Below are 26656 nucleotides of genomic sequence, written 5' to 3'. Positions count from 1 at the left end.
TCTACAGAGTCTTTGTGCCTTTTAACACGTTAATTTCCAGGCTGTGCACCTGCGTATTTCATGCATGATAGCTTGCTTTTGCAGACAGTAAATTATCGCTGGCAATCCAAAGAACCTGTGTACCTGTTGCTGTAATAAATTGCATCTAACTGCATTGTTCCTAGCCGTGATAGTTCTCATTGAACGCGACTAGAGTAAGGGCGGTTATACATTATTGGTGAACCCATGACCGTGATAGTTCAGTGCTCTGAATCCGTCCAGACCCATATAGGTTAATGTGTTATTGGTGAGTCTGTGATTGTGATTCAGTACCCTGAATCCAATTGGATCCGTAACAGTTAATCGGCTACACCCCTTAACGCAACACCATTGACACAGTATTCTCCAGCTGACCAGACTTGAAGGATACACCCCTAGAAGATGCGGAGGATTGGTATATAGATGGCAGCAGCTTCGTCCGCCAGGGATTTCGCCTCACAGGATATGCAGTAGCAAACATCAGCCCGAAAGGTGGAAATCATTGCCTTGATAAGAGCTCTTGAGCTGGCAAACATTTGGACAGATTTGAAATATGCCTTTGGTGTGGTGCATTCACATGAGGTAATTTGGAAGGAGAGAGGGCTTTTATCTTCCTCAATTAAACATGCAGAAGAGGCTGATAGCAGTTATTAGGGAAGAAGGAAAAAGGAGGCCTAGACAGGAACAGCCCCGGTTAGGCAAGGATCAACGTGCCCTATGTAAGAAATTTGTGCATTGGAAAAACGAATGCCCGGAACAGAAAAGACATGGAAAAGGGAACTGGGGAAGGGAGGTGCTGGTCGCACGTGCAAAAGATGACTGGGGAAGACCAGGGAAATCTACCCCAGCAGATCCACTGGTTATAGAAATGAAGGAGGGAAAGGAGGTGGAACTTATGGTAGATACAGGGGCAACTTATTCGGTTTTAGGTAAAGCACTAGTACCTGTAGGAAATGATTATGTCATGGTAAAAGGAGCAACTGGCCAATCAGAAATTGCATACTTTTGTAAACCTTTAAAGCACAAACTTGGGAAACAGTGGGGCATTCATAAATTTTTATATATGTCCAGTTCTCCGGAATCACTCCTGGGAAGGGACCTATTGGAAAACTTACAAGCGATCATATGATTTAAAAATGGGGAGATTGTTCTGGAGGCAGATGACCAGAGGTATGTGGAAGTATTAAGCCTAATGATATCAGAAAGCCCTAAAACGAAGGAAGAGGTTAATGAGGATATCTTGAGTCAGGTATTCCCGGGAATATGGGCCACTGAAGTACCAGGGAAGGCAAAAAATGCTCCTCCAATTGTTCTGGGTCTGTCTGGGATGGAGTCACCTTTCCCTGCAGCAGCCCACACAGTGCTGTGCTCTGCACTCGTAGCTGGAACAGCACTGGTATCACTCCAGTGTTGTGTCTATTGCTGCATAGTGCTGGCACAGCATCAAAACTCCCTCCAAGCCCCCAAGAGCCAGCAGGCTGGGGGTGGGCAAGTGATGGGGAGGGATGGGGACAAGGCCTAAACCAACCAAAAGGGATATTCCATAACACTTGATGTCACACTCAGCAATAAAAAGGGGGGCTCTCGTGGGGGAGGGGAATGTCCTCCCAAATAACCGCTGTGCGTTTTGAGGCCCTTTAATTAAATCAGAATGTTCTCAAACCTTGAGCTCTTTATGTCATATTTTCCATTTTGAGGAGGGGGGGAGTGAGAGAGCAGCTGTGGTGGAACTTGGATGCCTACCTGAGTAAAACCACCACGCCGATACAAATCAAACGTAAGGAGGGGAGATAGCCAGTCAGAATCAAACAATACCCCCTGAGAAGAGAGGATAGGGAGGGAATTAGCTCTATAATTGAAAATTTTCTGCAATTGGGATTATTAAAAGAGCATCAGTCTGACTTTAACACTCCTATTTTGCCCGTTCGAAAACCTGATGGATCATATTGGGTACTACAGGATTTACAAGCTATTAACAAGATAACTGAGGACCTTTACCATGTGGTGGTGAACCCATATACTTTATTGACATGTTTAACACAAGATGTAATAGAATCTGGACCTTTGCCAACAGATACCTCTGCACAAAAGGCCGAGATAGTTGCTCTGACCCGTGCCTTAGAAATAGCAAAAGGAAAGAAAATAAACATCTATACGGACTCAAGATAATAAGCCGCATACCTACTTTATTACTCATTTGCTTTGTGTTGTAGAGTTCTTCCACGAATCACCTATAAAATAATAAACTCAAATGCACACATAAAGGACAGCTCAACAAGTTTATCAAAGTTTACATTTATTCTAAGAAAAAACAGCATGCACATGCACAAAGATATTGTGAAGTAAGATACAGGGCATTTAAAACTCAAGAAATAAACACCCTTCATAAAATGTTTCATGCTGTCTTGCTGTCTCTAGGCCTGCAAAGAGTGGCTCACATCAAGTGAACCACATTAATCCTCTTTAAACCTCATTTAAAATAGTGTTTCACCATGCTACCTGAGTGTAGACAGAACACCACCAAAAGGCTACAACCAGCACACTGCAGATTGGCTATCTTGGCCTCCTTTCACTTATATCAGTTATCTTTGTTTATACTCAGGTTAAGAGCTTCTAGGACAGTAACAATCACTTTTGCCAAGTTCATTTACACTGCCTACCAAAATGCACCTCATTTCAATATACTACCTGTAGTAAAAGTCAGCAGAAAAGGAAAAGAACTGTACTACTGGGTAAGAAAACTTAACTAATATTTTAATGTAGCCAAGTGAGCCAAAACATTATTTCCATGCATGCATCATTACCAAACAATGCAATTTCTCTCCTCCCACCCAAAATTCTAAATAGAAGTCTCAGCAGAACTTTGTACATATAGCTTGTTGGAATATCACAAGGCTCAAGCTTAAAGTTGCCAACTCTGACAACAATGTATGACACAATAGATCTCTTCTGAAAGCTCAAGAGCAAGATGTCAACAATTAAAAACTACACATCTCCTGTTCTATATAAATAAAAAAGAAAGTGTAACAGCACAGTGAAGTTGCTGTCTGATCATACCATATTGTGTGACGTGGCTGTGCTGTTCCTGAGTTCCACTATCATGCCAAATGAACGTCCATAAAAGCTATTTGATTGAATTTAATATATTACTTGGAATAGCACAACTACAAATAAGCTACATAAGCCATAGCAAACAAGGGCTAATAATATAGGAGTGCTAGGCTTTTTTTTTTTTTTTTTTTTTCCTGAAAGTCACTAATGAATCATTGATCAGTTGGAACATGGTAACTTTGAACAAAGAAAACTTCTAGGCAACACCTAACCCTAAAGGCTTGGCAAAGAACTGTTTTTTTTTGTTTTGGTTTGGTTTGGTTTGGGTTTTTTTTGGTTGGTTGGTTGGTTGTTGTTGTTTTTGTTGTTTTTTTAAAAAACAACTCATGTCCTAATGAGTCCTAAGTAACTTTTCCTGCAGGAGTTTAATAAAATTCAAAAACAAACAAAAAAACAAACAAAAAAACACACACAACAACCAGAAGATGACTTACAGCATATTTTACGTGTGTCCATGCTGTGCCGTAATATACGTTAATTTTTGGTTCACAGACCCTCTTCTTCTGTGCTTTTGAACTATGCTATTAGTTAGAAAAACATGTTCAGTGTCAAAACTGACAACCATCTAGAACTAGTATTTGCGTACAATGAATATCTTTAATTAAGAAGGTATAATGACACTACTCTTAAAACCCTTTTTTTTGTGTAAGGTTTGCAACATCAAAGCAAATATTGTCCAACACCCACTCTGCTAAAGAACAAATATTCTTCAACAAAAAATGCAAGACTTTGATGAGAACAACAACCAAAAAAGTTTAAAGGTATAATCAACATCACTCTCAAGTCAACTCATGGGACTCAATATCAGCATTGAATTAGTAATCTTACCAGTTTTACAATGCATTTTGACATGGTAGCAGATATTCTCAAATGCTTGACATTAACCTACTTTTTAAAATCCAATCAAAAGGAGGTAAAGCATTATGACAATACCAGATTCAAAGCACTGGTAAGGGTGAATTTACTTTTTAAGGCTGAGCTAAGCTACTGGTTTGATCTTACTGAAAGGATATCCTACTTCCTTTTCTTCTTCCCACTCCACCCCAGTTCCTTGTTCCTTCTGCTCTCAGGTACACTCTTTTTCCTCTGCACTGGCTTTGGTATTTCTAATACTTCAACAAACTAACTGAGCATCTGACAGAAAGCTATTTCTGTAATTTCTCTTGGAATACTTTACTGAGGTTTACTGAATTGAATCAACATCATGCAGGGACAAAGAAGCACAACACAAATGCGCACAAAGCTGAAAGATGGAAGAAGAGCACGTATTCCCCCCTCCCTTTCAGCAAGGTGAGGTAAATTACGCATTATGGAATGATCCAGTTCTTCAGCTCCCTTCAGCAGCGTGGCTGATTAGCCACCTTAAACCTTGGACAGCAAGTGATAGGTAACTTAAACAGACCTTTGTGTGATTTCCCAAGGATAGTATAGTTCAACATGGTTTCAACCTCTACAGCACCTTATATAATGGTGAAAACATGGAAAAAATCACATTTAAGAAAATAGTATTACGCGTGACTATATCCAATTTTTAAAGTTTCTGAGCTAAAATAACGAACATCCAGAAAAGCCCAATAAAACAAACACATTTACAGCCCCCTATTAATAATAAAAGGCCAAATGAGGTACAATGAAACTCGTGAAATCCCCTATCACGCACACTATTTTTCCTTACTCCTCTAACAACAAACATTATGCAAATAGCAAGCTATTAAATCACTTTCATAAAAGCATAAAATTTCAGAAGAGAACAATTTAAATTATTATCAGATGAACACAGACTTGTATTCATTTATTTGGGTTGGGTTTGTTCCTGTTTTCATGGAGAAGTGAGGGGGAAGAGCATACACAAATTAAATGTTTTGAAGAAATAAGATACATGCGTGAAAGCAATGTGCTAAAACAGATGAAATAATGCATACAGATTATGTATTAATTCAACTCTTCCAGAACTCCTCCAATTTCCAATATTTCAAGTAATTCTGGATTTTTAAATGCCTCCCACAGAAAGCATTTTTTTTTCACTGAATTATACTGCTCTCAAGTGACAAAGTATTAAATTAAAAATTCTGATATCTGATTATTATAAATAAATAGTGCACTCCTTCAAAGGCTGAAGAATTTTCTTGCAATAGCAAACTGCAACAATTTGGGCTCTGAAGCCACAGTAGTATTTGTAGAAAAAATATGAACTTTTAGAAGCTTCTAAAAGTGATCTACTGATTTTCTCCTTCAAAAGCTTCACATCTGACCTTATGTATTTTAAGGGAATTTTAAAAAGAGAAAAAAAGTACACAGAAAACATCAAAATCTAATCTAAATTAGTCCTACTTTAGGTATGGAGTTTGACTAGAAAACCTGAAAAAGTTCCTTCACAGAATCACAGAATCTCTAGGTTGGAAGAGACCTCAAGATCATCGAGTCCAACCTCTACCTAACGCTAACAATCCCCACTAAACCATATCCCTAAGCTCTAAGTCTAAACGCCTTTTAAAGACTTCCAGGGACGGTGACTCCACCACTTCCCTGGGCAGTCTGTTCCAATGTCTAACAACCCTTTCGGTAAAGAAGTTCTTCCTAATATCCAACCTAAAACTCCCCTGGCGCAACTTTAGCCCATTCCCCCTCGTCCTGTCACCAGGCACGTGGGAGAACAGGCCAACCCCCACCTCACTACAGCCTCCTTTAAGGTATCTGTAGAGAGCAATAAGGTCGCCCCTGAGCCTCCTTTTCTCCAGGCTGAACAAGCCCAGCTCCCTCAGCCGCTCCTCGTAGGACTTGTTCTCCAGGCCCCTCACCAGCTTCGTCGCCCTTCTCTGGACCCGCTTAAGCACCTCGATGTCCTTCTTGTAGCGAGGGGCCCAAAAGTGAACACAGTACTCGAGGTGCGGCCTCACCAGAGCCGAGTACAGAGGGACAATCACCTCCCTAGCCCTGCTGGTCACACTGTTTCTGATACAAGCCAGGATGCCGTTGGCCTTCTTGGCCACCTGAGCACACTGCTGGCTCATATTCAGCCGACTATCAACCAATACTCCCAGGTCCTTCTCTGCCGGGCAGCTCTCCAACCACTCATCTCCCAGCCTGTAGCTCTGCTTGGGGTTATTGCGCCCCAGGTGCAGGACCCGGCACTTGGCCTTGTTAAACTTCATGCAGTCCTTCTATCACAATAACATATGACTCTTAAGTTACGAAAAAATCTTAGGCAATATTGCCCTGATTCAATTAGGATAGAGTTAATTTTCCTCCCAGTAGCTGGTCTGGTGCTGTGCTTGGGATTTAAGATGAGAATAACGCTGATAGTACACCCCGATGTTTTAATTGTTGCAGAGCAGTGCTTACACCAAGCCAAGGACTTTTTAGCTTCTCGCTCTGTCCTGCCAGTGGGCAGGCTGGGGGTGCAGCAAGAGCTGGGAGGTGACAGACCCAGGACAGCTGACCCAACCTGGCAAAAGGGATAGTCCATGTGATGTCATACTGAACAATTAATATGGGGTGGTTGGCTGGGGTGGCAGGGAATGCGGCTCAGGGACATAGATTCATAAAGCATAGAATGGCTTAGGTTGCAAGGCACCTCAAAGATCATCTAGTTCCAACCTCCCTACCACAGGCAGGGACACCACACGCTATATCAGGTTGCTCAGGGCCTTGTCCAACCTGGTCTTGAACATCTCCAGGGATGGGGCATCCACAACCTCTCTGGGCAACCTGTTCCAGTGCCTCACCACTCTCCGAGTAAAGAATTTCCTCCTAACCTCTAATCTAAATCTCCCCTCTTTTAGTTTAAAACCATTCCCCCTTGTCCTGTCATTACCTACGCGAGTAAAGAGTCCCTCTCCATCTTTTTTATAAGAACCCTTTAAGTACTGAAAAGGTGCAATAAGGCCTCCTCAGAGTCTTCTCCTCTTCAGGCTGAACAGCCCTAGCTCTCTCAGCCTTTCTTCGTAGGAGAGGTGCTGCAGCCCCTTGATCATCTATATAGCTCTCCTCTGGACCTGTTCTAACAGATCCACATCCTTCTTGTACTGGGGGCTCCAGTCCTGGACACAGAACTCCAAGTGGGGCCTCTCAAGGGCAGAGGAGAGGGGGACAATCACCTCCCTTGACCTGCTGGCCACTTCTCTCTTGATGCAGCCCAGGATACAGTTGACCTTCTGGGCTGCAAGTGCACGCTGCTGGCTCATGTTGAGCTTCTCATCTACCAAAACCCCCAAATCCCTCTCAGCAGGGCTGCTTGCAATGAGTTCTTCTCCCAGTCTGCACTCATGCCTGGGATTGGCCCGTCCCAGATACAGCACCCTGCACTTGGACTTGTTGAACCTCATTCAGTTCACGTGGTCCCACTTCTCAAGCTTATCCATATCCCTTTGGATGGCATCCCTTCCTTCTCTTGTATCAACTGCACCACTCAGCTTGGTGTCATCTGCAAACTTGCTGAGGGGGCACTCAGTCCCATCATCTATGTCATTGATGAAGATATTGAAAAGCACCAGTCCCAAGACAGACCCCTGAGGGACACCACTTGTCACCAGCCTCCACCTGGGCATACAGCCATTGATAGATATATCCTAAGTTTGGAAAGAAATTTGCACCTGACTGTGAGGAATGTTTTAACAATTCGTGTCCATAAAGAACAATTCTGTTTGAATCCTGTCTGCCTCTGGGCCCTGCACTGGCAATTTAATTTTTGAACCACAGATGCAGTGTGTCCCAGTCTCCCCCTCATTCTAGTCAATTTATCAAGTCTTCAGAAAATACTCCTTAAATTTATGAACCTGCTTGCTTTTGTTATTCCGGACTTCTATTTCTAACAGTTACAGCCTTTTTTTTTCCTGTCTTCTTCGAGATTAACTTAACACTGCTATAGATGTGACTGTGAATGGCTGGGGAAGAATGTTTTAATTACTCGTGAAGCGTCAATAAGAAAGCTGTTTGATGTCTGGGAGTTTCAGAACAACTGATAACAACTAGTGACTGTTATGGGATACTATGCGGATCTTTGGTATCTGGCCAGGGGGCCAAGAGATTAAGAGGAAGGAAAAAGAAGCTGAAGGACGGCCGGGAGACAAGACCTGCGGAAAATGTTCTATAAACTTGGTATGGTGCCAAGTGAGTACAAAGGGGAGAGGAAGACTACGAGCCTTCAGCATGAAAGACCCCTAGAGACCCCCAGAGGAGACTGATGCGCATGCTCCAGTAGGAGGGACTGGACCCCGGAAGCTAATTATAATAATCTATTTTTTTTAGAAGTAGTAATGAATATGTATTAGTCTAGGAGCATAAAAATCAGCTGCTTGATGTAACTGGTGTGCATCCTGGTGGAGCGGAGACTCCCGGTGCACCCAGCGCTGTTTGCTTACCTCTATTCCTTTATATTCTTTCAATAAATCCTATTTTTTTATTTAATCCTAATTTGAATCCTGAGCCATTTATAACAATTTGGGGGCTTTTCCGGGATGGCTATAGTTCCTGAATTCTGATTTAATCTAGGAGAGGCGCCCCACCATTTGGTGGCTCCTGTTTGAATCGGATCAGGACTAATTCCATCCTGAACCTGAATAAAGGTAAGCAAAGAATTTGACTTTTTTTGAGCTCCCTTGCCGGCTGTTTTTTGCCCGTAATTCCACGCGCGAAGATCCGGACGAAGACGACAGGGTCTTTTGGATACCGTTCGGTTGGATTCCGGTGTCCAGGATCGAACCGGACGAAGATGACAGTCGTTTGTGGATACCGTCTGGTTCGATCCCAGACGAAGACAGCAGAGATGTTTGTGGATGCTGTCCGGTTGGATTCTGGACAAAGACAACTGATTCGTAAGATACCGTCCGGTTGGGTAAAGGTACGGTTGCCAGTGTTTGTGTGTGAGAGTGTAACTGAGACTTCTAAAGTCAGCGTGGAGGTCTTTTTGTTTTCTCACCGGTTCTAATCTCCTGTCGGGGGGGCTGGGCTGGTGAAGGGAGTGATACGCGGGTAGGTGATAGGTCCTAAACCCCCTGCAAGACACTCTCACTGGGGGCAACCAAGGGCTGTGGGAATTGCCACTAGTAAAATTCCTGGATGGGTCAGATGTCGTGGTTTAACCCGGCTGGCAGCCAAACACCACGCAGCCGTTCGCTCACCCTACCCCTCCCTCTCTGGGACGGGGGAGAGAAATGGAAAGTGAAGCCCGTGAGTTGAGATAAAGACAGTTTAATAAGACAGGAAAATAATAATAACAATAATAATAATAATAATACAATGGTGATAATAGGAAAGTAATAATAATATGTACAAACAAGTGATGCACAATGCAATTGCTCACCACCCGCTGACCGATGCCCAGCCTAACCCCGAGCAGTCCGGCCCCCTCCCCCTGGCTAGCCACCCCTATATATTGTTTAGCATGACGTCAGATGGTATGGAATACCCCTTTGGCTAGTTTGGGTCACCTGTCCTGGGTCTGTCCCCTCCCAGCTCTTCCTGCATCCCCAGCCTGCCTGTTGGCAGGACAGAGCAAAAGGCTGAGATGTCCTTGGCTTGGTATAAGCACTGCTCTGCAACAATTAAAACATCGGGGTGTTATCAGCACTCTTCTCATCCTAAGCCAAAACACAGCATTCCACCAGCTACTAGGAAGAAAATTAATTCTGTTCTAACTGAAACCAGGACAAAATCGAAGACCAAGGACCAGAAAGGGAGCAAATTACCAGATATATGACCAAAAAGTCCATTATGAATAATGATTAGAAATTGGAACAATAGGGGCCCCAGAAAAATAAAGAGTAAATTAAAAATGATCCAGTATTATATGATAGAATGACCAAAAGAACCCTTAAGACCCCATGTATTTTGATCCACGGAGGACGGGGTCTGTCAGGCTTTGAACATTAATAGTAGAATACCCGTGGATCCGGAAAAGAGCAAGCTGAAACATTGGTATTAGATATTAGAGAGCAATTGATTAAGAATGAGTATGTGCTACATTTGTGCCTGTGCTGCACTTATACCACCAGATAACAGGAGCTTCTTGGACCCCGAGAACCAGATCAAAAACAACCTCATGGTTCAGACTTTAATCAAGGGGTCTGAGATAAGGAGGACTGTTCACAAAGGGACAGGTTATGCATATGTATAGGAATGTTCATGTATATGTAACTCTTTACTGAAGCAATTTGCCACATTAGGCGTGCATGACTTTGGTGGGACTACCCACCCCGTGCTGCATGGAACTGAGTAAACATACCTACTTTACAATCTTACTGATTGTGGAGTCAGCTTTCTGTGAGTCATTTTGGTGAGCCAGGCAGGAGACACTCTGCTCGGCTGCAGGATCAGCTGCAGCGTGGACGCCCCTAGGTGCACCCCGAGCATTTTGCTTGGAGGGGACTCCACTCTCATCTGCTCACCGCGGGAGCAAATATCTCCTGAAACTGCAGACAAACGGTATGTTTTCGGCTGCTGGAGGGATACTAACTGGAGTGTTAATAATTGTATGTGTTTTTATGTATGTATTTTGTGTTGAAAGTATTTGTGTAAGTGTAAGGGTTTGAAACAAAGTGTTACAAGTCACTTCACGAAGAACACAGTCAGAGACAATACTTATTTGGTTGGTTATCATTCTAAATTATACTCCTGTGGTATGAATGAGATGTGCTGGAGGCCTCCATGTGCGATTGTGCTGTGTGAGTGAGACGCAGCGTTGCTGCAAAGCGAGTGCAGAGTTCCGATCCATGGTTCCGTACTCTCTGCAAGGGGAGTGGGCAGAGATGAGCGAAGTGCCTGACAGACTGAAAAGAAGTGCTGTTTTATCCAAGTTTTGTGTGGTGGTGCCTAATATATGGGCCTGGCAGTGTATCTTGTGTATCCTATTTTTGCTCTTAAATGTTTTGACTGTGACAAGAAAAAGGCAGGAGCATGATCAGGAGCATGATCTGACTCTACTGGTGCTTTCGGCCGTGCTTCCTGCAACATATGAGGCCCGAACAGGCTGAGACCCGCACAGGCTGAGACCTGGACTCACTAAGACCCAGACTCGCTGAGACCTGAACAGGCCGAGAGCCTGGAGCAGCGCCGGGAGACCTGAGACACTACGGAGGGAACTACCGCTGGACGGAGAGAGCCCTGAGAGACGCTGCAGAGCCACGGACGGCTCTGAGAGACACAGAATAGACCTGACAGAAGCTGCAAAACGCGGGGAAATTGAAGTAATTGCGGGATATCCGAGATCGAGTTGCTACGGGAGACCAGAGGCGTCAGTGGACACCGGCAGCTGACCCTCACCGTGTGGCGAGTCGGCACATAGCAGAGGGGCGGAGATCAGGACCCTGCAGCCTGTCTGACGTAACCATGGAGGCAGCGGCAGCAGCGGCTGTGCTGCTTCACTCTAGCATTCTTTTTATAAGAGGTTTATCTTGCAATGCAAAAAAGACTATTCGTCCCCAGATCGGTGTTATAACTATTACTAATGACGACTTAGCTCTATTGCGGGGCAGGAGTGCAGAAACGCAGATTACACTGCCAAATGACCACCGGCAGGCTCTTTCACAAACCTAAGGTTGCAGCTGGCACTGCCTGCAGCTGTATAGCAGACGTTACACTCTCTTTCCTAACTAGTAATCATGTGTCTCATCCATTCGTGGTGAATGGTCAGTGGCAAAAAGAAAAGGAGGATGCCACTGACACTAACAGCACGGGTAATAGGAGTAGTATAAGTGACACAGGTGATGGTGCGGGGCGCTCTGCCTGCTGCTCGCCCTCACCTGACTGTGCACTGCTGCCGATGGTGCTAGAGCAAAATGTGAAGACTGCTCAGATGGCAGTGATGAGAGTGCTTTTGTGAAGAAGATATGTGAAGAAGATGTGTGCTGAATCTGACTTTGTGTGCAACAGTGGTCAGTGTGTGCCAAACAGATGGCAGTGTGATGGGGATCCGGATTGTGAAGATGGGTCTGACGAAAGTGCTGAGCTGTGTCATATGAGAACAGCGTCATGGAAATGTGATGGTGAAAAAGACCGTGACAGTGGAGAAGATGAAGAGAATTGTGGCAATGTGACTTGTAGTGCAGCAGAGTTCACATGCAGTAGTGGACAATGTATTTCCAAAAGCTTTGTCTGCAATGGTCAAGGTGACTGCTCTGACCACTCGGATGAATCTTTGGAGCAGTGTGGCTGCCAGCCTGCACCTCCGGTGAAGTGTTCTACGAGTGAGGTGCAGTGCGGCTCAGGTGAATGTATCTACAAGAAGTGGTGATGTGACAGAGATCCTTATTGCAAGGATGGAAGTGATGAAATTAACTGCCCTTCCTGGACCAGTTCAGATGTGAAGATGGGAACTGTGTCCATGGGAGTAGGCAGTGCAGTGGTGTGAGAGACTGTCTGGATGGCACTGATGAAGCAAACTGTAACAATGTTATTCAGTGCTCTGGACCTGGCAAATTCAAGTGCAGAAGTGGAGAATGCATAGATATCAATAAAGTGTGTAACCAGCAGAGAGACTGCAAGGACTGGGGTGATGAGCCCCTGAAGGAATGCAACATAAATGAATGTGACTGTCCAGCTGGGAAACTGTGGAGATAGTGATGAATGCCAAAACCCTGGTATCTGTAGTCAAATCTGTATCAACCTGAAAGGCTATCAGATGAATCCTGCTACAGGAACCTGGAAAGGGCCATACGGCAAAGCAAATTAGGTAACTGTTATTTAACTTGTCAGAAGATAAAAAAGAAAGTGTTTCAACAAGCAGCCACGAGAGGGAAGAATCACTGAACCCTCGATGTGAGGGACTGTACCTTGTTTTACTGACTACTGAAACAGCTGTGAGAACCACAGAAAGGGACCCATGCATCCAGAATAAAAGGACCAGTAACTACTGAAACTTGGAGGGTTGAGTCCGCTACTGGGAAACTGAAACTCAAGCTAAGGAAGAACTAATATTGTGGCAACGAGGCTCTGCATGAATTAAGGATGCCAAATAAAGGGGACAAGCCTGAAGGGAGGAAAGGGAGAAGGCAAGACCGGGGCAGGACCCTCCACTGCGGTGTGTATGGTCTACCGAGGGAGGCAACCCCTATGGGTATTGACTGCCGAGTGAGAGGGCCTCGACCGGGCTTCTCCCACACTAAGGTCAGGTTGTCCTGAGAAAATAACATAAGAACCTTTTTTTAACCTATATAAAATTGTGATTCGTTTTCCAGGAGCTGGATCACCCTGACAGGCCGAACGGTAACACAAGCCTGAATCGACCCTGAAGGCGTTTGCCTATTATGATCCAGCTACATGGGCAGAAGACAGATCCCGGGGCTATAGGACCCCAATATATATGCTTAATAGAATAATTAGGTTATTAGCTGTAATAGAATTAGTTATAAATGATGAGAACTGATCTAAATGAGTTATAAAGATGAGAACTGCTTTGTATCAAAATTGCCTAGCTTTGGATTATTTACTAGCACAAGAAGGAGAAGTCTGTGGAAAATTTAGCTTTAGTAATTGCTGTTTAAAGATTGATGAAAAGGGTGTTTCTTCCTAGTAGCTGATAGAATGTTATGTTCTGGTTTAGGATGAGAAGAATGTTAATAATATGCTGACGTTTTAATTGTTTTTAATTGTTACAGAGCAGTGCTTACACCAAGCTAAGGATGTTTCAGCTTCTCACTGTCCTGCCAGCAGGCAGGCTGGGAGGAGGGCTAGACTGCTCGGGGTTAGGTTGGGCATCGGACAGCAGGTGGTGAGCAATTGCATTGTGCATCACTTGTTTCGTACACATTATTACTAGTAGTAATATTATCATCATTATTATTGGTAGTATTATTGTTTTTATTTTCTTGTTTTTATCTCAACTCACAGGCTTCACTTTCCCATTTCTCTCTCCCATCCCAGAGAAGGAAGGGGGGAGGTGAGCAAGTGAGCACAAACCTGGAAGGATATGGAATGGGATTTATTTTCATGGCTGCCTGGTGGACCATGGGTTAAAAGAGTGTTATTTTTATTGTTATGTGGTGTAATTACGTTATTATTTGTACCTTGTATGATACCTTGTCTTACATTATTAATACACCGGGTGATAAATAGTACATTGGTAATAACTTCATTAAAAAAGGAAGGGAATATGTCAATTATGATGCTTAAGAATTGGACCCTCCAAGAACAAACTGATGAAATCCAATTATTAATAACAAAAGAGACAGAAATTGGGGATATTAAAAAGAAGATAAGGGATTGTGAGGAATGTTTTAACAATTCGTGTCCATAAAGAACAATTCTGTTTGAATCCTGTCTGCCTCTGGGCCCTGCACCGGCAATTTAATTCTTGAACCACAGATGCAGTGTGTCCCAGTCTCCCCCTCATTCTAGTCAATTTATCAAGTCTTCAGAAAATACTCCTTAAATTTATGAACCTGCTTGCTTTTGTTATTCCGGACTTCTATTTCTAACAGTTACAGCCTTTTTTTTCCTGTCTTCTTCGAGATTAACTTAACACTGCTATAGATGTGACTGTGAATGGCTGGGGAAGAATGTTTTAATTACTCGTGAAGCGTCAATAAGAAAGCTGTTTGATGTCTGGGAGTTTCAGAACAACTGATAACAACTAGTGACTGTTATGGGATACTATGCGGATCTTTGGTATCTGGCCAGGGGGCCAAGAGATTAAGAGGAAGGAAAAAGAAGCTGAAGGACGGCTGGGAGACAAGACCTGCGGAAAATGTTCTATAAACTTGGTATGGTGCCAAGTGAGTACAAAGGGGAGAGGAAGACTACGAGCCTTCAGCATGAAAGACCCCTAGAGACCCCCAGAGGAGACTGATGCGCATGCTCCAGTAGGAGGGACTGGACCCCGGAAGCTAATTATAATAATCTATTTTTTTTAGAAGTAGTAATGAATATGTATTAGTCTAGGAGCATAAAAATCAGCTGCTTGATGTAACTGGTGTGCATCCTGGTGGAGCGGAGACTCCCGGTGCACCCAGCGCTGTTTGCTTACCTCTATTCCTTTATATTCTTTCAATAAATCCTATTTTTTTATTTAATCCTAATTTGAATCCTGAGCCATTTATAACACTGACAATACTACATTGAGATGCCCTTATAACAACTACATCACCAACAAATTTTTCCTCATACTCTGTAAGAAGTCACTACAGAAAAGCTGAGCCCAAATCCTATAAAGACTCCCATCTATACCATCAAAACAAAGAGCAAGCACATATGCTCACACTCCATCTCGGAGAGAAAAAAAAAAGTTTATCACCACAAATTTCTGAACACACAACACTGGTAGGATATATGCGAGCAGTTGAAGCAATCAAAAAATTTATATCCATACAACAGAATTTAGACATTTGCAAAAATTCATAACTTGATTCATACACACTTAGATATATCTTGGTACATTCTAGACCAAGGCCACAGAAGCATAAAAACAAGCATGAAATTCTCTTTTTTTACTGGGAGAATCTGGGTCCTCACTACACAAAGATGTGAAAAAAAAACAAAAACAAAAACAAACAAACAAAACAAACAAACAAACAAACAAACAAAAACAACAAAAAAAACAGGCATTAACAAAAGCTTTAGAAAATGAAGTAGAATATTCTAAGATGTAAACAGAAAATGTTACCTACAGGTTTAATGTAAATAAATGATGGCAGAATTGTGATATTAAATTGAACGGTAATTGGAGAACGCAATAAAGCATGCTGGGGAGCTGAAAAGTAAACCACAGACAAGAATCAAGCTCCAAACAGTGGTAAATTATTTTTTTTCACCGAACTCCCAAGAAAAGGGGGGTATCAGCATTTATTGGTATTAACTGACAACTTTTCAGGATGGCCAGAAGCATTCCCGACTAGAACAGCCAAGGCTCGGGAGGTAATTAAGATACAAGAAATAATACCTCATTTTGGAGCTTCAGCAACTATATCCTCTGACAGGGGCAAAAGTGGTACAACAAATTACTTCATACTACATATCGCCCTCAGTCAAGTGGCCAAATAGAAAAAATGAACCACTTAATCAAACAGCAAATTGTGAAACTGGGCCAAGAAGCAAGTTTGGTCTGGCCTCAGTCTCTTCCTTTAGCCCTTTTGCGTATACGAAATAGACCAAGGGCAAAGGAAGGGTTAAGCCCCTTTGAAATCTTATACGGATGACCCTATGGAATACAAAGAGGAATATCCATGCAAGCTGGGGATGAAATTATGACCTCCTATATGGTGGCCTTAGGTAAACAGCTTAATGAAATTGGAAAGCATGTGAGTGGGACTCTGGGTAGAGGGTTAGATGGACCAGTGCACAATAGACAACCTGGAGATAATGTGTATGTAAAGTCTCTTGCAGAGAAGACCTTGAAACCACACTGGGAAGGACCATTCCAGGTACTCCTTACCTCTTTCACAGCAATCAGAATCAAGGAGCAGAATGCCTGGATCTATCACACCAGAGTGAAAAGGGCACCCAAGACCCCATGGAAGGTTACTCAGGTGCAACCTGGAAGGTTACATTTCTCACGGTCTTAATGGTATCATTGGTCAAGGAAACTGAACAGTGGGTGCAAAATACCCATGTGAAACTCACCCAGGCAGTGAGTGATAGTTTCAACCTTTCTGACTGCTGGGTGTACATAGTGCTGCCTAGAGGCAACCTAGACTTATGAATTGGACATTGACCTTTGCGCACCCAAGAAATGGAACATGTCGATTTGGCAGGGATGATCGTGAACATCTAGGGGAGAGATTTGAACTACTCCCACATGAAAACGTTAATATATACTTAAACAATAAAACCCCATGCATAGGTACAGGTCCACTTAGTTATTTAGCCCTGGAACCTGACAACTGTAGCATGGCAGAATATGTAGGAAATTTTAATCTTACTAAAATTAGAGATTATGGTGTAGGTGTCACAATATGTGCTGATTAAAGGATACAAACTCAGGATCTCACGGCTTCAGTTCTCTCACGCAAATCTGCAAGCTACAAACAGGATTATATTGGCTATGTGGAGATGGACATGCCAGAAAAAGCTTACCCTTAAATTGGAAGGGTCATTGTATCAGGGACTATCTTAGCCCTCGAGGGGGTATATTCACTGAACCACCTCCGGGAATAGTCCGGACCTTTATGGAGACAAACATATACTGTTTCGAATAACCCCCTCGTGATGAGACCCACGGGATTCCATAGTTTTGTAAGGTGGTTGATTCCATCCTTGGGAATAAGTGAATTAGAAAAAGCTATCCTAAATATCTATGCCACAGCCAATGCTCTGTCGGCATTATAGGAAGAAATTTCCTCCCTACACAAAGTAGTGCTTCAGAATAGGATGGGATTAGATATGCTTTTAGCCAAGGAGGGAGGATTGTGTACAGTCATAAACCAAACTTGCTGTGTATATGTTAACAAACAAAACCAGATTGAGACTGACCTGGAGAAGATTTGGGAAAAGAATAAAATTTTGCATGCAGTAGCACAGGATGACACATCCTGGGGATTTACAGACTTGGTAGAAAAATTAACTTCCTGGTTGCCAAACGTAACCTGGCTGAAACAGTTGTTTATCACAATAATCATGGTTGTGGTTTTGTCTATGGTTCTTTGTGTAGTGATCCGATGTACCTTACGGTGTACAGGAGTACAGGAAACTCCTACAGCGAGTGGAAAAAGAACCAACTCAGATGGAAACTGGAGTCTAACAGATATTTTGAAAGAGTGTTAGATAGGGAAACACTATATTGAACCTATAAATAGTAAAAGAATTTTGCTAACTTTTTAGAAAAGGGGGAACTGAGAGAGGTAGTAAGGAGAATCTTATCAAGTAGTGATAGAGCGCTGAAGGCGCTAGTATGCTACTTAGTGTCTTTGCTAACTGTTGTGCATTGTGCAAATTAACTAAAGCAAGAAGCCTTGGGCCCCTTACCAAGGTCAGTCTCCTAATGAGAGTGCGAGCCTATCTTAAGAAACTGGTAGAAACTGGTCCTGCGGATGGACAAGAGCCAAGGAGCAACTGAGTCTGCGCAAAGACAAAAGGTCAACTAGCGGTGACAGGGAAGACTTATCAACCTTCATCCCCACAACCTCCGACTACCACCATCAGCAAGCGCAGATGGGAGGACTTTATGGAAATGACTCACTGGAACTAAGGGGCAACCTTATCGCTCTCTATAGGTACCTCAAGGGAGGCTGTAGCGAGGTGGGGGTTGGTCTGTTCTCCCACGTGCCTGGTGACAGGACGAGGGGGAATGGGCTTAAGTTGCGCCAGGGGAGTTTTAGGTTAGATGTTAGGAAGAACTTCTTTACTGAAAGGGTTGTTAGGCGTTGGAACAGGCTGCCCAGGGAAGTGGTGGAGTCACCATCCCTGGAAGTCTTTAAAAGACGTTTAGATGTAGAGCTTAGGGATATGGTTTAGTGGGGACTGCTAGCATTAGGTCAGAGGTTGGACTCGATGATCTTGAGGTCTCTTCCAACCTAGAAATTCTGTGATTCTGTGATTCTGTGATTCTGTGACCCAAAAAAGGGAAAAAGCAAATGTCTGTGGTAGGGGCAAAAAGGGAGTCCTTCCCTGTGTCAATACTAGAAAATGTTGAGGTGGAATCTGAGACCTATGTGGGTCTTAATGATCTCTTGCTTGTTCCAGAAGCAGAATATAACCTATTGGGGAGGGATTTGATTATCAAAATGGGCTTAAAGCTTGTAGGGGAGAATGGGAAAATCCGGTTATATACATTAACAAAAGAAGATGAGGGCGATATAGATCCCCGAGTATGGTATGAGGAAGGAGAATTGGGAAAGTTGGAAATGGAACCCCTAATGGTAGAAATAACAGAACTCCGGAAACTGTAAGAGTAAAACAGTATCCCATTCCATTAGAAGGAAGGAAGGGATTAAAACCAGTCATAGATCGGCTATTACAAGAAGGGTCTTTAAAACCATGTATGTCTCCCCATAATATGCCTATATTACCCATAAAGAAGGCTGATGGGACATACCGATTGGTCTAAGATCTAAGAGCTGTAAATCGAAGAACAGTGACTAAATTCCCAGTAGTGGCAAATCCTTATACACTATTAAATCATTTGACCCTACAACATATTTGGTATAGTGTAATAGACCTGAAGGATGCTTTTTGGGCATGTCCATTAGAAGAAAATCTAGGGATTATTTTGCTTTTGAATGGGAGAACCCAGCAACAGGAAGGAGACAGTAGTTACGATGGACAGTATTACCACAGGGGTTTACTGAGTCTCCTAACCTGTTTGAACAAACTTTGGAAAAATTATTACAATCTTTTGAGCAGGAGGGAGAAAAGCGGATCCTGCCAGATGGCAGAGAGATACTGCAGAGAGATACTGCCTAAGAGTCAAGCAAAGAAGCTGCTATTTCAGATGCATTTGCAAACTCAAGCACTCAAGAACTCGAGCACTGAGCGATCAGTTTTTAAAATTTTACCGGTACATTGGGATATATGAGATTGCTCGGCAAATTGGCAGAGAGATACTGCAGAGAGATACTGCCTAAGAGTCAAGCAAAGAAGCTGCTATTTCAGATGCATTTGCAAACTCAAGCACTCAAGAACTCGAGCACTGAGCGATCAGTTTTTAAAATTTTACCGGTACATTGGGATATATGAGATTGCTCGGCAAATTACTCAAGGGTGTCTAACATGTCAGAAAAGAAATAAGAAAAGTGTGAGGCAAGCACCTACTGGGGGATGGAGGATCGCATATAGGCCAGGTTGATTTCACCGAGCTACCGAAAACAGGACGATATAAATATTTGTTGGTGATAGCGGATCAACTAACCCATTGGGAAGAGGCCTACCCTGTGGCGAGGGCAACTGCCGCTATGGTAGCTAAAATTCTGATGGAAAAAATAATACCGCGTTTTGCGTTGGTAGGGAGTATTGACTCTGACCAGGGGACACATTTCACATCTAAGGTGTTACAGGACTTAACCACAGCCCTAGGCATTAAATGGGAATACCAATGCTACAAAATCCATGTCACAGATTGCAGAATAAGTCTGTCAATGTTCACTTTTTCTTACAAGTGTCATAAAATTTAATGTGTAGAACCTACTGGAGCACCACCTAACTACCTGGCCAGTTCTTTAGACTGGGATAACAGAAATTATTAAGGATGAGATTATTATACCCTATTATTAGAAGAGATGTCTTGGATACTAAAATTGATCTCTGAATTTAATTGTTCTAAAGTTTTGTTTTGAAAGAACTATTTTGTTACTTAACATTACTTTAAAACATTAACATTTAAATTATTTGATAAATGATAAATGAATGATTAGTAAATTAAGAAATTGACATGTAATATAAAAGATTAAGTAATATTTTTCTATTATACTTGCTCAGTGGTATATTGTATTTTACAAACCTTATCTTGGATAAAACAGCAGCACATGCTATTTTGTCTGGAGAACAGAGAGAAATATCTTGGTTACTATCAGTATTTAAGAAAACAGATTCTGACATTTGAGAAGGAGAGGAACAGTTGCTGTTTTTTTGATTGCTATTGTGGGTAACTTCATTTGATAACGAATCAGCATCTTTTGAATAATCTGAAACAAAAATTTAGTTAGACATACATCTGTTTAATAACCATTTGAAGTGTTTATGTTATGGTGTTTAGAAACTGTATCTTGTTCTTCAGTGATATTTATTACTGGAAAATAGCATATAAGCTAACACCTTTGCAAACTATAAACTCACAAAAGACTGTTGGCGATAGTTCCTATTTTATGAAATATTGGGCTTGACATAAATAGCCCTCAACTGTTAAAGAAATTGAACTTGTTGCTTTATTCCAAGTTTCCTTGGTATAAGCTAGTGTTACATACTGTTGCATAATGCAATATTTCCCAAAAATATCCATCAAATGATTTTCTGTTTTTGCAATAACTCCAAAGTTTTCAATTGCATGAATCTATTAGCCCCTATGAAAACCAAGTACACTGCTTCACATGCAGAACTTTGAAAGCATACACAGTTCCTTCTTAAACATATCAAGTGTGTTCAAGCTAACAGTCCCCCAAAAGAGAAGACACACTTTCCCCCTCTGCTTTTAAACTGATGACAAGAATCAAGAAAATTAGGATGTCAATACAACTTTCTTTACCCCATACTCAAGTAAGTGTAAGATACTAAAGAATTCTTTTCTACTTTCATTGCTTAACATGAGAATTGATCGTCTTTCTTTTAAAACACACAAATTAAATAATATTTTACATAATTTAATTAGAAAAAATAGCCATTTTGAGTCAAGAAATCATCTGAATCACATAACACCTGTTGCTTTTTATGTTATCTAACCTTTATTATTGCTGAGAGCTACCATTTTTGGTTGGTTTATCAAGGTTTCTATCAGCAGTGGTTGCATTTCTGCCATTTTCATCTCTTCATCAGAGGAGAGTTCTGAATCCTGTTAAAGGAAAAAAAAACTGAATGCTGTGCATTTTAAATAAGTACTTAAAGGTTAAGTAAGTGCCATCTAAACTGTCATCCACTAAATAATAAAAGAGAAAAAAAGTAATGAGCAACATAACATAACAGCTGTGTAGTGCGTTTGTAGTGCAAGTCAACTGAACTTAGTAACTTTTGCCACAGAATTATCTTTAGGAAGCAGCATATACTGGCTTGATTGTCAGTGATGAACGCCATGGGAATGATAGTCAAACTGGTGGTAACTTCGGCTGCAAGAACCTACTCAGAGCAAGGAGATGCAACTTCTGTTTCACCGCTGGAGAGAACCTCCAGTTCAGCTTATATCAGAAGAAAACAACACCTATCATTTTACATCATCATTTAATGACATAGTAATAGATATTAACATGATGTGACAAATAGTAACAGATAAGGAAGTATTTATGCTATTGCATTACAACTTTTTTTGTCCCACTATCAGTGGAAAAGGGGTTGCAATTTATTCCTTTTCTCTCTGCAGTTACTTTCCACGTGTTGTAAAGCTGTTCTTGTGCATCTCCTCCCCTGCCTCTTGCCCCAAGGACTTCACATATTTAGACTAAAGGACACCAATACTTTCAGTTTTCCTTACAAGTTCTCTAGACCTTTGATAACTAATACTTGTTATTGCTCTCTTTGGACTCTTTATGTAATTGCTCTCCACCTTCATTGAATTTCAGTGCTCAAAACTGCACACCCTGCTCTATCTGAGGTCTTAAATGTACTAAGGAATTACCAGTTTACTCCTGTTAAAACACATCAATCATGTTTGCTTCTCTCCTCCCAGTGTTGACTCCCATTACATTATCACTGAACCAGCAAACACCCCAAACTGATGAGCTGGGTATTGATTCTGCAGAAAAGAGCTCAAACTGAAACAATAACAGCTACAGAGTAGCATTATCAAGATTATTTTAGGAATGGCGATATGCTGCGAGAAAAGATTGAATGAGCTTGGCTTGTCTAGTGTAGCAAAAAAAAAAAGAAAAATAAAGTGTTTGGGTTTATATCTTGAAATTTATATTGGAGGGTGAATTTCAAAAGGAAGAGAAATTATTTAACTTCAAGAACAACCGTGACAGAGGAGTAAAGTGATGTTGAATAGATTTAAGATAGAAATCACTAGTTCCTGAACATAAGATGGAACTCAGTGCACTTATGAAAGAGATTAACTGACGAAGCTGCCTGCAAAAGCAGCCATGCAATAGATTTGGTATCCTACTGCCAGACTTATACTCCTATCATCTTTAAAAAAGCAGTTGTTTTCAGTAATATTTTGAAGAAAAAAAAAAAGAAAAAAGAAAAAAAAACTTCCTTACCCAAAGTGAAATTTTCTTTCTAACAAGCATACTTCTTACAAATGCTACAAAATCCATGTCACAGATTGCAGAATAAGTCTGTCAATGTTCACTTTTTCTTACAAGTTTCATAAAATTTAATGTGTAGAACCTACTGGAGCACCACCTAACTACCTGGCCAGTTCTTTAGACTGGAGTAGAGGAGGACAAACCTGACTGAGAAGTAGCAAACACGGTACGATAGTCTCCATAAAAAAAAAAAAAAAAAAAAAAAAAAAAAAAAAGATTAAAAACAAAACAAACAAAAAAAACCAACAATCTATTTCTCCACAACCAGAACAGATACCTGGGTTCACCTGTAACAGAGTTGCCAGCAGGTTATTATGTGGAAGTAAGGAATTCAGTATTCCTGACTGACTATGTACTACTGCCTCGCTAACTAGCATACAGCCAGATTCAAAGAATTGCTGCCACTGTAGTTAGACAACTAATATAATTTTCTGAAATTACGTTTTTAAACCAAAGAAAAATGTTAAAAACCAGTATTTAGCCAGGGGAGTTTTAGGTTAGATGTTAGGAAGAACTTCTTCACTGAAAGGGTTGTGTGGCACTGGAACAGGCTGCCCAGGGAAGTGGTGGAGTCACCATCCCTGGAAGTCTTCAAAAGACGTTTAGATGTAGAGCTTAGGGATATGGTTTAGTGGAGGGCTGTTAGCGTTAGGTCAGAGGTTGGACTCGATGACCTTGAGGTCTCTTCCAACCTAGAAAATTCTGTGATTCTGTGATTCTGTGATTTTCTGAAAGCATGTAGAAGCAGGAACGTGCTAGTGGGGAAAGAGTCAGCAACAGCCACAACCACTTGTTACAAAGCTTCTTCAACACATAATATACACGTGCTCCACTGCTTACACAACACAGGCAAAATAATCTGTGTGTGAAATTGTCCTGGTTTCAGCTAGGATAAAGTTAATTTTCCTCCTAGTAGCTCGTAGGGTGCTATGTTTTGGATTTAGGATGAGAAGACTGTTTATAACACACTGATGTTTTAATTGTTGCAGAGCAGTGCTTACATTAAGCCAAGGACTTTTCAGCAAGAAACCCGTAAGAAGAATGATTTCAAATGGGGCCCCGAGCAACGACAAGCCTTTGAACAAATTAAGCAGGAAACAGTTCATGCAGTAGCCCTTGGGCCAATCCAAACAGGACCAGGGGTAAAGAATGGGCTCTACACCGCAGCTGGGGACAATGGTCCCACCTGCAGTCTCTGGCAGAAAGAGCCTGGAAAACTCGAGTTCAACCCCTCGGGTTCTGGAATAGGGGATACAGAACATCTGAGGCCCACTACAGTCCAACCAAAAAAGAGATATTGGCAGCATATGAAGGAGTTTGATCTGCTTCAGAAGTGGTTGGTACTGAAGCGCAGCTCCTCCTAGCACCCCGGCTGCCGGTACTAGGTTGGATGTTCAAAGGAAGGGTTGTTGGATGTTCTACACATCATGCAACTGATTCTACATGGAGCAAGTGGGTTGCAGTGATTACTCAGCGGGCTCGAATACAAAACCCCAGTCGCCCAGGAATCTTGGAAGTGATTATGGAATGGCCAGAATCACAGAATCACAGAATTTCTAGGTTGGAAGAGACCTCAAGATCATTGAGTCCAACCTCTGACCTAACACTAACAGTCCTCCACTAAACCATATCCCTAAGCTCTACATCTAAACGTCTTTTAAAGACTTCCAGGGATGGTGACTCCACCACTTCCCTGGGCAGCCTGTTCCAATGTCTAACAACCCTTTCGGTAAAGAAGTTCTTCCTAACATCCAACCTAAAACTCCCCTGGCGCAACTTAAGCCCATTCCCCCTCGTCCTGTCACCAGGCACGTGGGAGAACAGACCAACCCCCACCTCACTACAGCCTCCTTTGAGGTATCTGTAGAGAGCAATAAGGTTGCCCCTGAGCCTCCTTTTCTCCAGGATGAACAAGCCCAGCTCCCTCAGCTGCTCCTCGTAGGACTTGTTCTCCAGGCCCCTCACCAGCTTCGTCGCCCTTCTCTGGACTCGCTCAAGCACCTCCATGTCCTTCTTTAGCGAGGGGCCCAAAACTGAACACAGTACTCGAGGTGCGGCCTCACCAGAGCTGAGTACAGGGGAACGATCACCTCCCTAGCCCTGCTGGCCACACTGTTTCTTATGCAAGCCAGGATGCTGTTGGCCTTCTTGGCCACCTGAGCACACTGCTGGCTCATATTCAGCCGACTATCAACCAATATTCCCAGGTCCTTCTCCGCCAGGCAGCTCTCCAACCACTCATCTCCCAGCCTGTAGCTCTGCTTGGGGTTATTGCACCCCAGATGGAGGACCCGGCACTTGGCCTTGTCGAACTTCATGCAGTTGACCTCAGCCCATAAGTGGAGCCTATCCAGATCCTTCTGCAGAGCCTTCCTACCCTCAAGCAGATTGACACACGCACCTAACTTGGTGTCATCTGCAAACTTACTGAGGGTGCACTCAATGCCCTCATCCAGATCATCGATGAAGATATTAAAGAGGACCGGCCCCAGCACCGAGCCCTGGGGAACGCCACTAGAGACCAGCCTCCAACTGGACTTGACTCCATTTACCACGACTCTTTGGGCCCGGCTATCCAGCCAGTTTCTAACCCAACGAAGCATGTGCCAGTCCAAGCCAAGAGTAGACAGTTTCTTCAGGAGAATGCTGTGGGAAACGGTGTCAAAAGCCTTGCTGAAGTCAAGGTAGACCACATCCACAGCCATTCCTTAATCTACCCAGCACGTCACTTTGTCATAGAACGAGATCAGGTTCGTCAAGCAGGACCTGCCTTTCATAAACCCATGCTGACTGGGCCTGATCGCCTGCTTGCCCTGCAAGTGCCGCGTGATGACTCTCAAGAGGATCTGCTCCATGAGCTCCATGGTAAGCGGCTTGGCCAGCTCCTCTGCCAGTTCTCTCAGTACCCTTGGGTGGATCCCATCCAGCCCCATTGACTTGTGCACATCCAAGTGCCGTACCAGGTCACCAACCATTTCTTCATGGATAGAAGACAAATGCTTTGGTATATCATCAAAGGAGGAGGTGGCCTGTGCTGAAGAAGCCCCACTGTACAACAAGCTACCAGAAAATAAGAAGAAATATGCCCTGTTCACTGATGGGTCCTGTCGTATTGTGGGGAAGCATCGGAGATGGAAGGCTGCTGTATGGAGTCCTACACGATGGGTTGCAGAAGCTGCTGAGGGAGAAGGTGAATCGAGTCAGTTTGCAGAAGTGAAACCTATCCATATGGCTTTAGATATTTCTGAATGAGAGAAGTGGCCAGTTCTCTATCTCTACACTGATTCATGGATGGTAGCAAATGCCCTGTGGGGATGGTTACAGCAATGGAAGCAAAACAACTGGCAGCGCAGGAGCAAACCCATCTGGGCTGCTGCATTGTGGCAAGATATTGCTGCTCGGGTGGAGAACCTGGCTGTAAAGGTACGCCACGTAGATGCTCATGTGCCCAAGAATCGGGCTACTGAAGAACATCAAAACAACCAGCAGGTGGATCAGGCTGCTAAGATTGAAGTAGCTCATGTGGACCTGGATTGGTAGCATAAAGGTGAATTATTTATAGCCCGATGGGCCCATGACACCTCAGGCCATCAAGGTAGAGATGCAACATACAGATGGGCTCGTGATCGAGGGGTGGACCTGACCATGGATGCTGTAGCACAGGTTATTCATGACTGTGAAACATGTACTGCAATCAAGCAAGCCAAACAGTC

The 26656-nt window shown here is 42.7% G+C and overlaps 1 protein-coding gene and 1 long non-coding RNA gene across 6 annotated transcripts in view; one reads left to right on the top strand and one right to left on the bottom strand.

Moving 5' to 3' along the window:
* The window catches only part of LOC311426402, a 579678-nt gene extending 565175 nt beyond the window's left edge, over positions 1-14503 (top strand). Inside the window, exon 2 of the long non-coding RNA XR_014686711.1 lies at positions 13455-14503. This is a non-coding gene — a long non-coding RNA (uncharacterized lncRNA). The remainder of the gene's footprint in view (positions 1-13454) is intronic.
* Positions 1-26656, bottom strand: part of LOC311426286 (uncharacterized protein) — a 146108-nt gene that overhangs the window by 17302 nt on the left and 102150 nt on the right. For 2 of the 5 annotated variants that reach the window (XM_084502561.1, XM_084502564.1), the window contains one exon: positions 20448-21535. The exons of 2 other annotated variants lie outside the window; for them this stretch is intronic. In XM_084502561.1, coding sequence (XP_084358687.1) covers positions 21422-21535 — 114 coding nt within the window. In that variant the 3' untranslated portion in view covers positions 20448-21421. Of the gene's footprint in view, positions 1-2020; positions 3651-20447; positions 21536-26656 lie in introns of those variants that run through there. One more of the 5 variants, XM_084502562.1, reaches the window with a different exon arrangement.

This window comes from Aythya ferina (genome assembly GCF_964211825.1).
Source record: "Aythya ferina genome assembly, chromosome: W".
NCBI classification, from domain to species: Eukaryota; Metazoa; Chordata; class Aves; order Anseriformes; family Anatidae; genus Aythya; species Aythya ferina.
Note: the sequence above shows the minus strand (reverse complement) of the source record. Positions and strands in the feature narration are given on the sequence as shown.